The sequence below is a fragment of the Anomaloglossus baeobatrachus genome, chromosome 4 (genome assembly GCF_048569485.1).
Source record: "Anomaloglossus baeobatrachus isolate aAnoBae1 chromosome 4, aAnoBae1.hap1, whole genome shotgun sequence".
NCBI classification, from domain to species: domain Eukaryota; kingdom Metazoa; phylum Chordata; class Amphibia; order Anura; family Aromobatidae; genus Anomaloglossus; species Anomaloglossus baeobatrachus.
This window is the reverse complement of record NC_134356.1, coordinates 562143989-562156205: the sequence shown is the minus strand read 5'-3', so window position 1 is coordinate 562156205 and position 12217 is coordinate 562143989. Positions and strand designations below refer to the sequence as shown.

At 48.3% G+C, this 12217-nt stretch overlaps 1 protein-coding gene across 3 annotated transcripts in view; it reads right to left on the bottom strand.

Moving 5' to 3' along the window:
- LRRK1 (leucine rich repeat kinase 1) overlaps window positions 1-11436 on the bottom strand; it is a 171360-nt gene extending 159924 nt beyond the window's left edge. For all 3 annotated transcript variants that reach the window (XM_075346006.1, XM_075346009.1, XM_075346007.1), the window contains exon 1: window positions 11303-11436. In XM_075346006.1, the coding sequence (XP_075202121.1) occupies window positions 11303-11369 (67 nt within the window). In that variant the 5' untranslated portion in view covers window positions 11370-11436. The remainder of the gene's footprint in view (window positions 1-11302) is intronic.
- Window positions 11437-12217: the final 781 nt, after the last annotated feature.

Sequence of the window (12217 nt, the reverse complement as noted above, 5' to 3'; positions counted from 1 at the left end):
ACAAGACAAAAAGGCCCATATCACATCAGCCAGGCACATGTATAAGCATTAGGCTGCTTTCACACATCAGTTTTTTGCCATCAGGCACAATCCGGCAGAAACATGAAAAAACGCATCCGGCATCAGTTGCCGCCGGATGCGTTTTTTCCCCCATAGACTTCTATTAGCGCCGGATTGCGCCGGATGGTCTTGCGTTCCATCCAACTTTTGCCGGATCCAGCAAAATTTGCTTGTCCGGCGGCCGGATGGAATGTTGAGGCAAACGTTTGTCTCCAGCGAAAAACCGTATCGCGCCGGATCTGGCGCCGTACAGCGTGTTTTATAATGAAAGCTTATGGACGCCGGATCCGACGTAATAAGGCAAAAAACGGATTACGGCCGCCGGATCAGTTTTTTTTAACTGAGCATGCTCAGTATCAAAACGGATCCGTCAAAAAACGGAAGAAACAAATGGAAAAAACTGATGCGACGGATCCGTTTTTTTCGCTGGATCTGTCGCATCACTTTTTTCGCCGGATCAAGCTTGATGGCAAAAAACTGATGTGTGAAACCATCCTTATTGGCATGTCCTACAACCAAAGTGGGAAAAAAAATAATGTGCTTGACTTTAATGAGAATGTTTCAGCGCAAATCTAAACCAAGTTTCTCCTCCAAATGCCAATAATTCACCATTTCTGGAACAGGTTTTGTTTTGTGCCCCTTTATTCCAAAGTTATGACCCCTGGTAATAAATTGTGTAAATTTTCCCTTCAAACAAACCGCTATCAGATACTGTCCACTCACTTCTGCTTAACGGAGGTTCACAGCTTCAGACAAACCTTCAACAAGCAGGGGTGGCAGGGATCACATGGCACAAAAAGTCATGTGAGCCTCGAGAGACCTGGCGCCAGTACCAAAGTTGAAAATATGGTGCGCATTTTGTTTTTTTACGAACAAAAAAGTAGGGCTTTGATGAATAGGGCCCTTTGATTTTATTTTGTTTAGTTAAATCTAATATATAAAGCTGTGTGTGTGTGTGTGTGTGTGTGTGTGTGTGTGTGTGTGTGTGTGTGTGTGTGTGTGTGTGTGTGTGTGTGTGTGTGTGTGTGTGTGTGTGTGTGTGTCCGGGATTGGCATCTGCACCGTCGCAGCTACAGCCACAAAATTTTACACACTCACACGTCTGGACCCCAAGAGCGTCATAGGCTATGTTGTGAGCCGAAATTTTAACCCCGCGCCTTCCAATTTACCAATAAATTTTGCCCCATCTACATAATGGGGAAAAAGTGAAACGAAAAGTGTATCCGCACCGTCGCATTTACAATAACGAAATTTTGTACAGACACCACACGTGACCAAGAGAACGTCGTAGACTATGTTTTGACAGGAAAATTTAACCCCGCGCTTTACAGTTACTCTCCAAAAAACATGCCTCCATTAAAGTAAATGGAGCCTGGAACTACAGGTTATTAGTAGGAGCTGTGATTGGTTGCTGTAGGAACAAAGTACATTGATAGTATAAGAAGCTTATATGTGAGGTAATAAGATGTTGGTGTGGAGACAGATAGAGGGAGACAGAGAGAGAGACAGACAGACAAACAGTGAAAGAGACAGAAAGAGACAGACCTGGAAAGAGACAGATGGGGAAAGAAACAGACAGACATGCAGGCAGAGACAGGCAGACAGGGAAGGAGGAGACAGCCAGAGAGACAGACAAAGATAGATGGGGAAAGACACAGACCTTGATAGAGACAGATGGGGAAAGAGACAAAGAAATAGAGACAGACAAGGAAAGAGACAGACAGAGACAGGCAGACAGGGAAAGAGACAGACAGGAAAAGACACAGACAAAGAGACGGGGAGACAGACGGGGAAAGAGACAGACCTGGGAAAGAGACAGACCTGGAAAGAAACAGAGAGATAGAGACAGACAAAGAAAGAGGCAGAGACAGGCAGAGACAGGCAGACGGGGAAAGAGACAGACGGGGAAAGAGACAGACGGGGAAAGAGACAGACGGGGAAAGAGACAGACGGGGAAAGAGACAGACGGGGAAAGAGACAGACCGGGAAAGAGACAGACCGGGAAAGAGACAGACCGGGAAAGAGACAGACCGGGAAAGAGACAGACCGGGAAAGAGACAGACCGGGAAAGAGACAGACCGGGAAAAAGACAGACCGGGAAAAAGACAGACCGGGAAAAAGACAGACCGAGCACATTACTTGGCCAATTTAGTTAAATCTGTGTGGAATATCTGTGGTGTTGAAATATATATGTTGTGAAATGCTACTATTAGCTTAGTTTTTGCCTTTTAATAATTACATTTCTACCTATTTGTTTTGTGTTTTTTGCGTGCAGAATACATTTTTGTTAATATATTCTATTTTGTTAACAGCAGTTATTAACCCGGGCAAAGCCGGGTAGTACAGCTAGTAGGTAAATAAAGAAGAGAATCATTTAGGATTAGTGATGTGCGGACTCAGATACCTGGGATCGGCGAGTCCAACTGGGTTTTTAAAACAAAACAAAGCAAAACCACGGCTTGGGCCTGGAACGGATCTCGGATATCTGGCCGGACGCCAGTGCCTATGTAAGAGTCTCTGGAGACCAGAGTCCAGTGCTTTAAAATGATGGTAGAAGGGATAGGGGAATAGGAGCAAGCGTGTTATACTTACTGAGTCTCCCGTGCGACTAACGCTACTTCCGGGGCGGCTCATTAACCTTATACATATGCACTGCTTCCCTCGCCCCACTGGCAGTCCCTGCATCTCTGAATGGTTGCAATCAGACGCACTCACAGCGTGTTTGACTGCAACCAGAGGCACTGTGTGTGCGTCTCTTTTGGTGTAAAAATAGGGTCCCCCTGTATTATGATACCCTGTAAAGATAAAGCATACGCCTACAGGCTGCAGCCCCCAGCTATGTGCTTATCTTAAATGTATATCAAAATAAGAGGGACCGCATGCAGCTTTTTAAATTATCTAAATCAATTAATTTAAAAAAATGGTGTGATGTCCCCCAGTTTTGATACCTAGCCGTGATAAAGCAGACAGCTGTTATGGTATTCTCAGGCTGGGGAGACCCATTGTCCCCCCCTCAGCCTAAAAATAGCAGCCTGCAGTCGCCCAGGATTGTCGCATTCATTAGATGTGACAATCCCAGCACTTTACCCCGCTCATCCCAATTGCCCTGGAGCGGTGGTAACCAGGGTAATAAGGGATTAATAACAGCTCACAGCTGCCACTAAGTCCTAGATTTGTAATGGGAGGCGTCTATGAGGTACCTGCGGAGGAGACTCGTGGCCCCACAGGTCAGGACCAGCCGTGTCCAGGACGCTGCAGGTCATGATCGTGGGCATGTACGCTTAATGTCCTGCTACAGATGGCTTTTTTTTTTTTTTTTTTTTTTAATTTAACCACATTTATTAAAATAAATTGCTTCACAATATTAAAGTCAATTGAAGCTGCCAATATGAGCAGAATCGGTCACCCATCATCATGTGTTTTGCAGCTTCCCACAGAAGATATCCGGGAAGATAAGGATTAGGCAGTATGGAACCAAACACACAATGCTTTTGTTTTCATGAGAAATCAGTCACCATGACAGGGGCTTTCTCCTATCTCCCCATTGAAAACATACGAGAGTCAGAGAGACATAGCAGTCGACCAAATGAGCACTTGGCTAAATGAGCTAAGGTGCATGAGCACCTGAACTAGAAACAGAAAACAAGAGGTGTTTGGTAACTGCATTAGTTAACAGGGGCTGTTCCACAAACTAAGTACAGTATATTTCAATCAATAGATCTTGGAATAAAAATAAGTTCCACATTTGGATGTGTAAAAAAAATGAAAATAACTTTCTGTGCTGAGATAATCTTATACATTTTCTCCTGCTATCTACAGAGGTGGTGGTTGACATGGGGCAGGCCTCAGGTGTAGTTGCGGTAGCTCAAGAGAACTACAGGGCTCAGCACACCCTGCAGTTAACCCCTCACCTCCCCATCACCAATCCACTCACAGGATGGACACAGTAACAGATCTTATGTGGCATCCACACAATAAGAAAATAGAGTCCAGTTCAACAGTAAACCAGCAGTCCAAATTTATTTCCATATGTTCCAGTCTCCAGCACATCCTCGGTCCGTCACTCATGGCACCGACTTTCCTCCCATGGGGGTTCTTTCTAAACCAGATATACATTCACTTTTAGTGGCAGTCTGTTTTCCTGGCACCTGGGCTCCGATAGTCACCCCTAGGCCCCTCAGTACTCTACGTCATTCTGGCATACACCGGATCATGTAATCTCCTAGGCTCCTTCTTCCCACCCACAGGGATGCTTGCGCTTAGAAGGTGGCAGATAGCATTATCCTCCTCGGTACCACTGCCCTGGTCAGGATCAGGCATACCCTACCGCTCGAGGGCGCAACTGACCTCGGTATCGCAGATGACGTCTTTGAGTGTACGCTTCAGGAATCTAGACACCTGCCCAGACCGTAGATTATACCCCTCTCCTGGGGGACGCAGTTGGAACAATCCGTTTTCAGATCCCGCGTATATCGGTCGCAGGTTTGACCTATCGGGTCCGCATTATCGTTGTGGAACAGTTACAGTTAATCCATCCTGGGGACTCTCCTCCAGTCTAAACCCTACCCTTCCTATTTATACCCCTATCCTGCTTTTACTCCTCCCTGCACCCAGGTGCCAGAAGAAATTAACTTCAGCCCTACCACCTGGTGGCGAGAATACACAGAATCAGACAATCGATGGGACGGTGGTGTGCCAGGTACAAATGGAGGGGTGGGCCTAACCCTAACCCCCCTTACACAGACATATTTGCTGTGTCTGACAGTGCAGAGCTGCACCAGTTTATGGTCAGCACTTACCATAGCTTCCAGCCAAGGGATGTGGGGGAAAGGGGGGGGGGCAAAAGTCCCTTCTATAGGTGAAGCATACAGACAATACAGCAGTCTCTGACTTGATTTATGAGGAGTTCAAAAGGACTGGAGACACGACACAAACAATATGTGTTTCTACAGGCATGGCAGAGACATGGGTTTCCACAGGCACGGCAGAGACATGGGTTTCCTCAGGCACGGCAGAGACATGGGTTTCCTCAGGCACGGCAGAGACATGGGTTTCCTCAGGCACGGCAGGGACATGCGTTTTCCTCAGGCAGGGAACTGGTTTACCTCTGAAAGCAGCAGCCCCTACTGTTTCATCTGTGTACTCACTTATCATAAGGCGCTGTGGTATTTATATGATCTCAGTACAGAAAGATTTATTTAACATATCAAATTGTGAAGCTTATTATTATTTGAAGATCTATTGATTAAATGTACTGTGTTCACGAGACAACCCCTTTAAGTTGTACTTCTGACAATTGAGAATTCTCCATGTTGGCCCGCAATGAACGTCTATTCCAATGTGAAGCTTGACCAAGATTGGAAACTTGTTTGTAAGAGGCAGACAACACCACGGAATATGTTCCTCAGGGTAAATATGTTCCTGTAACTATATCCGGAATTGAGACCTACAGAATAAATATTCCTTGTATTGTTTTACAAGGTTGGTCTGTTTATTCAGAAAACAAAACTTGTAATATTTTCCTGTCCCAGAAGTGACAAACACACCCAGTCAACCACTGAATGCAATGTCTTTATAAACATGAGATTAAAGCGGGCTTTACACGCTACGACATCGCTAATGCGGAGTCGTTGGGGTCACGGAATTCGTGACGCACATCCGGCCGCATTAGCGATGCCGTTGCGTGTGACATCGATTAGCGATTTTGCATCGTTGCAAAACAGTGAAAAATCGCTAATCGGCGACATGGGGGTCCATTCCCAATTATCGTTACTTCAGCAGTAACGAGGTTGTTCCTCGTTCCTGTGGCAGCACACATTGCTGCGTTTGACGCCGCAGGAGCGAGGAAACTCTCCCTACCTGCCTCCCGGCCGCTATGCGGAAGGAAGGAGGTGGGCGGGATGTTACGTCCCGCTCATCTCCGCCCCTCCGCTGCGATTGGGCGGCGGTTCAGTGACGTTTCAGTGACGTCGCTGTGACGCCGCATGGACCGCCCCCTTAGAAAGGAGGCGGTTCGCACGTCACAGCGACGTCGCCGGACAGGTAAGTATGTGTGACGGCTGTGGGCGATGTTGTGCGGCACGGGCAGCGATATGCCCGTGTCGCGCAACAGATGGGGGCGGGTACCCACACTAGCGATATCGGGACCGATATCGCAGTGTGTAAAGTAGCCTTTAGATATAGATATACAATGAATTTAAGAAACAGAAAGAGAAGAGAACCCATATCCGCATCTCGGATGGAGCATGTCACTGGCAGACACCAAGCGCTGAAATTCAATATAACCAACTATCTTTTTTACTCCTCCAACATGACCTGTCATGGTAAAGGCAGGAGGCTCGATACACATTCATGATAGGCGGGATCGGATGAGTTTTTCCTCATGTGTATCAGGCCCTTCTTTTACATCTTGTGTGGAACTGCTCAACCATAGAAATCGGTTTCATGAAGTTCACGACGCACAGTTCTTGTGCTTAAGTCACTGCTGTAGGCTGAGTAATACAATAGAGGATAGGAGATTTTTACACATCATGCATATCAGCATTGCCCATGTTTGTGAATTTGCCTGGTCCCATCACTTTGCACTTGAGCTTCCACTGTACAATAAGGCTATATGCACATATGACTGATACATGGTAGAAGCAAATCTACGACAAACACTGCATGATTTACATGCGGATTTTGCAGCAAATATTGCAATACAGGGGTCAAGTTCGCAAAAATTTTTAAAAATTGAATAAAAATTAAAGTAAAAAAATGGGGGTAATCAAAGCGCTACTGAGTGAGCCAAACAGGCAAAACTATCTTCATAGGAATTTAGCAAAAAGGATAAGGGCTACACGCTTCAACATCGGACAGATGTATTCCTCTCTCCATGTCGGTTTGAATTTTTATAATTTGTCTGATACATGGCGGTTGTTACTGCATTGGGCCATTTGTTATGATTTAATGGACACCTTGGAACCTGATGGCGTGGGACTGAACTGAGGCAAAACAGGTGGTGATTTAAGTCTGTATTCACACAGGAGCTACTAGTGCAAGTAAGTGGTTGAAGTGAAGCGATAAGTCTGTTCAAGTTTATAGCAGGACTTTCTCAAGATCTGGAAATGGTTCATACACAGAGAAAACAAGTCCCGAACAGTCCTCAGTAACACAGCCGAGATTGCAGAGCAAAGTCTATAGGACAGTGTACACACTGGCAATAGGTGCTGGCTTACGTGGTGCGGGTGCAGACCGTAGTATAAGTGCTGGCAGACTTGAGACCTTCCTCGGAGAACGTCCCTTGAAGCCGAGTAGAGTGAAATCCTCCTGAGGAGAGGCCAGGAAACTACAGCGTATCCAGTGATATTGCTTCAGTACAGATTTGCTCGCAACAGGCGTAGCAAGAGAGATGCGGAAACCAGGAGTGGAGCCGGGTACAGCCAGAAGTAAGGAGCAACACCAGTCAGAGGAGCCAGGTCCAGGGAGTAGCACACTCAGAGCAGCAAGGTAAGTAAACAAATACCCAGGTAAGACATGAATGAACTTACCGTAAATAGGCAGACTGACAGGAACCACATGGTAAACATGAAGCAGCAAACACCATCTTGACTAAGGCAAGAAACCCAGAAAGTTCAATAGAAAACACGGAATGCTGACACCATCACCTGGGGTGGCTGCAGCTGATTACTACCATTTACGGATTTGAAACAGGGTTGTGCCTGGTATTTGTGCGGCGCCACTGAGGCTTCAGTCGCCACAGAGGTACTGCATCTCAGCCAGATGTGTGGTGCCCCATCCATGGGTAAGGAAGAGGTCATCCACCGGTATGCACACAAACACACATCACCCTCATTAGCAACACTCCATTGGACGTGGTTAGGGCAAGTTTCACCTTTGATGTCGACATAGGAACGCACAGTGTGAGTCAAGCTGGGGGGGGTGGAGTCTAGTGAGTGGGGGCAAACTGTAGAAAGTTAGAGAGTCGAGAAGGAGCAGTGAAGACCTGTGGTCTGGAGCTGGTGCAGCTCGGCCCAGACACAAGAGAGAAGGTGTCCTAGAACCCACGGGAAGTGCGCCATACACCTGTGGTCTCGTTCCACATACGACATATCGGAGTGGAGGTATCGCGGGCAGAGGAGGGGACGCTGCGCTCTCCCACTGCTCGGGTCCGGCTGCCGCTGCTCTGCGGCTGCTGCTACTCGGTGGCTCGAGCGATGGGCCGGATCCCGGGGACTCGAGCGGCGCTCCTCGCCCGTGAGTGAAAAGGGGTGGTTTGGTGTTGGGGGTATTGTCCGTGACGCCACCCACGGTTGTGGTGATTGTGTGGACACCACCACTGCTCTGGACGGGGATCCCGGGAGCGGTGACAGGGAGCAGCTGAGTTGTTGGTTCTTCCCTCCGTGGGTAGGGGGGGTTTGGTTGTCCCGGGGCCCAGTGATGGGGTAAGGATGGGTGATGGCAGGCGGGTTGCGGGGCCTGGCGAGGTGCAGGGTCGCGGGGGCAGCGCTGTGCCGCACGGCACGGTTGTACTCACTCAGCCTGAGATGATGACACAGTTCTCGGTAAAACACACGGCTGGAAAGACATGTCCCACGGACGGCTGCTGATGCTTTTCCCCGGTAGGTTAACGGTGACTGTACTTTCCCTGCACCTAAGTACTACTGCTGGTTCCAATGGGTTCCCACCGGTAACCCGCTCCCCGGCTTGGATATGGGCCGGAGGAGCCCCCTTTTTGCCCGCAGGCGCTGGCCCTGAGGAACTGATGCCTTGGCGGTGGCGGTGTCCCTCTCACTCGGTCGGACTGTTGCCTTCAATCAGGACTTAGTTGTTTGGAAACCCAGGAGGTCCCCTTCACTGACGGATTTGGCAAATTCACGGCGACTCCAAGCCTTGTCGGGGTCCGAAAAGCCCCTGCCAATGGTGCTGGCTTCTCCTTGTGTACCGGTCCGGTACCGCCGGGCCACGGTCCTTACGGCAACTCCGATAGGCCACTCCTGCAGACGGTCACCGCCGTCTGCTAACCTTGCTGTCTCTGTCCGGGGCACACACCCGGACGCTGTCAGATAGTTGCTCTACTACCACTTTGCTCCTCACACTCTCACGTCCAAAACTAATCTGCTCACATTTCCCGCCTCCAGGACTGTGAACTCCTCGGTGGGAGGGACCAACCGCCTGGCCCACCCCCTGGTGTGAACATCAGCCCCTGGAGGAAGGCAACAAGGATTTTTGGGTCTAGCTTAGATGTGCCTATCCAGGGTGTAGGGTGTGGTGGTGTAATTACCTGTGACCCCTGGCTTGTCCAGGGCATCACATTGGGACTTGGCCGCAGACAGGGATCCGGCTCTAGACTAGAGGAGAATAACCAATGTGCTCAGCTAGTAAAACTGGAGGCTAAGGATACTGCAAGTACCAAAGCCAACTCCACACACCAATCGCTGGAGGGTGACCATAGAGGGCCAAGGGACAGAGCTTCAAGCCACCCCATAGAGTCCGGGGACCCCAGCTCAGGGCACTGTGTGCATAGACGCAGCACAGGCGGGCGAGAACTCAGTGCAGTAAGACAACCAGGGAAGGAACATAAGAAGGGTGCACCGGTCTTGACCTCTGAATTACCCGGGATCGACTGGAGCACATCACAGTGGAACCCAGCATGCCAAAGGCGGTCACTGACTAGTCGTGTTACCTTGGAACCTGCTACAGTGAGTATAAACCTTGAGACTGCATACTTGCGTTGCTCCGCTATTCGCATGCGCCTCCGGCCCTGCACCCCCACAATTACAGACTACTACTCCCATCGGCCCTGGGGCCCAGCTATAGCAACTCAGCTGCGTCACCATCCGCCCCAGAGGTCCCATCCCGCAGTATCAGCTATATCTGGCCGAGTACTACAGGTGGCGTCACGAATAACTATCATCCTCCCCTCTAAATACATCCCCCTCTTTAAACGACAGCATCGGGATCTCGGAACCGGACCTTGCTGCCGCGACATCCTCCCAGATAAGGACCGGCCCAGTAATGATTGCCCCACGGCCCCGGTGTGGGCGTGTCATTTGCACATCTCTCCAAGGCGAGCCTGCTACCATTTTATTAATGATATTTGCACTATGGGAGCACCTAAAATTGACACGCAGCAGATATGAAAATCCGCACTACATGTCAGCATCTTGATAGTAGGAGGACTTAAAACACAATAATTGGGAAAGGTCCCCACAGACTTTTGCCATTTTGTACAGTTTAGGTTATGATCACATTGCGTTTGGCTATATGTAAGTGGCTCTGTTGGGGCTTCCATCTAAATCCCTGAAAAATGAGACTCCAGTGAATCCCCAATGAGGCTATAAACTTTAATGTGGCATATAGAGTCACTTTTGTACCAAAGTCAATGAGGCAAACAATGGAGAAACAGAACAAACAAAGCACAAAGTGACTGCGTCTGGCTCTTTAAAGTCAATGGCCACATTGGTGGTTTCACCCGAATCCGGTTTTTGAGAACTTTAGATGGAAGCCTTGACAGAGCCACTCACATGTAGCCAACACAATATAAACATAGTCTAAGGGGTACTTTGCACGCTGTGACATCGCGATAGTACCCGCCCCCGTCGCAGCAGCGATATCTTGTGATAGCTGCCGTAGCGAACACTATCGCTACGGCAGCTTCACACGCACTTACCTGCCCTGTGACGTCACTCTGGACGGCGACCCGCCTCTTTACTAAGGGGGCGGGTCGTGCGGCGTCACAGCGACGTCACACGGCAGGCGGCCAATAGAAGCAGAGGGGCGGAGATGAGCGGGACATAAACATCCCGCCCACCTCCTTCCTTCCGCATAGCCGGTGGAGGCAAGTAAGGAGATGTTCCTTGCTCCTGCAGCTTCATACACAGCGATGTGCGCTGCCGCAGGAACGAGGAACAACATCATATCTCCCATTGGTGCGACATTATGAAAATGGCCGACTACACAGATCACCGATTTGACGCTTTTGCGATTGTTTATCGGCGCATCTAGGCTTTACACGTTGCGAAGTCGTTACCGGCGCCAGATGTGCGTCACTTTCGTTTTGACCCCGACGATATCGCAGTAGCGATGTCGCAGCGTGCAAAGTACCCCTAAGTGCTTGATAATAGAACACAGAGACGTGCGCACATACCCTCACTCAATGCTCTGTCATCCATGATTTCTTGTTACTGTGTATCTGTCTCAATTTTTTTTTATATGAAAATTGGTAAAGAATCCAAAAAAATAAAGAGGAGAGTGCAGTTACCATTGTGTGAGTCCATGCTTCCACCGCGGCTTCCAGCACATGCTTCTGCCCCCACACACCAATACATGTTCAATAACCAGCTTGTAGGCTTTAATTCCACATTACATGGAAGCGTTCTTTCTTAAAATGTCCATCTGTCAAAAATAAGAGAATATCTGTTAATAAGATGAAAACGTTTATAAAGGATATCAAAAGGCATACAACTAATGTAGTGAAAATGAATATTACAGCATACTAAGCCATAGAAGAATTGGGGCTGTTTTGCTGAAAATCACTCATCCGAATACTATTCATACCCAATAACTAATTAGACCAAGTGGACAAACCCAAACAGAAAACGCAGAACTAGGCTATGTGCGCACAGTGCGTTTTTCGCGGCGTTTTTGGCCTCAAAACTGCATGACTTTGCTTCCCCAGCAAAGTCTGAGTTTTCATTTTTGCTGTCCGCACACAACTTTTTTTTTAAGCTGCGTTTTTGAGCTTGAAAAAAAAAAATGGACATGTCAATTCTTTCCTGCGTTTTTCTGCGTTTTCCCCCCATGCAATGCATTGGAAAAACGCAGCAAAACGCAGAGATCAAAAACGCAGCAAAACGCAGCCAAAAACGCACCAAATCGCGGTAAAAATGCATGCGTTTTTTGATGCGTTTTTTTTGACGCGGGTGCGTTTGTGCGTTTTTAGCGGCCAAACGCACAAAAACGCAGCGTCAAAAAAACGCAGCGTGTGCACATAGCCCTAGAGTGACACAGGTACAAGCTGCAGACGAGAGGCCACTAGCCCAGATATTAGTGGCACGTGTCCTTCCTGTTACCGCAGCCACAAGGAAGAGCTAAACAGTCTCAAAGGATTAGAAAAACATGCAAACATGGCAAAAAGTATGAAAAAGGTAAGAGCAATGCATCATGGAGCAAATAT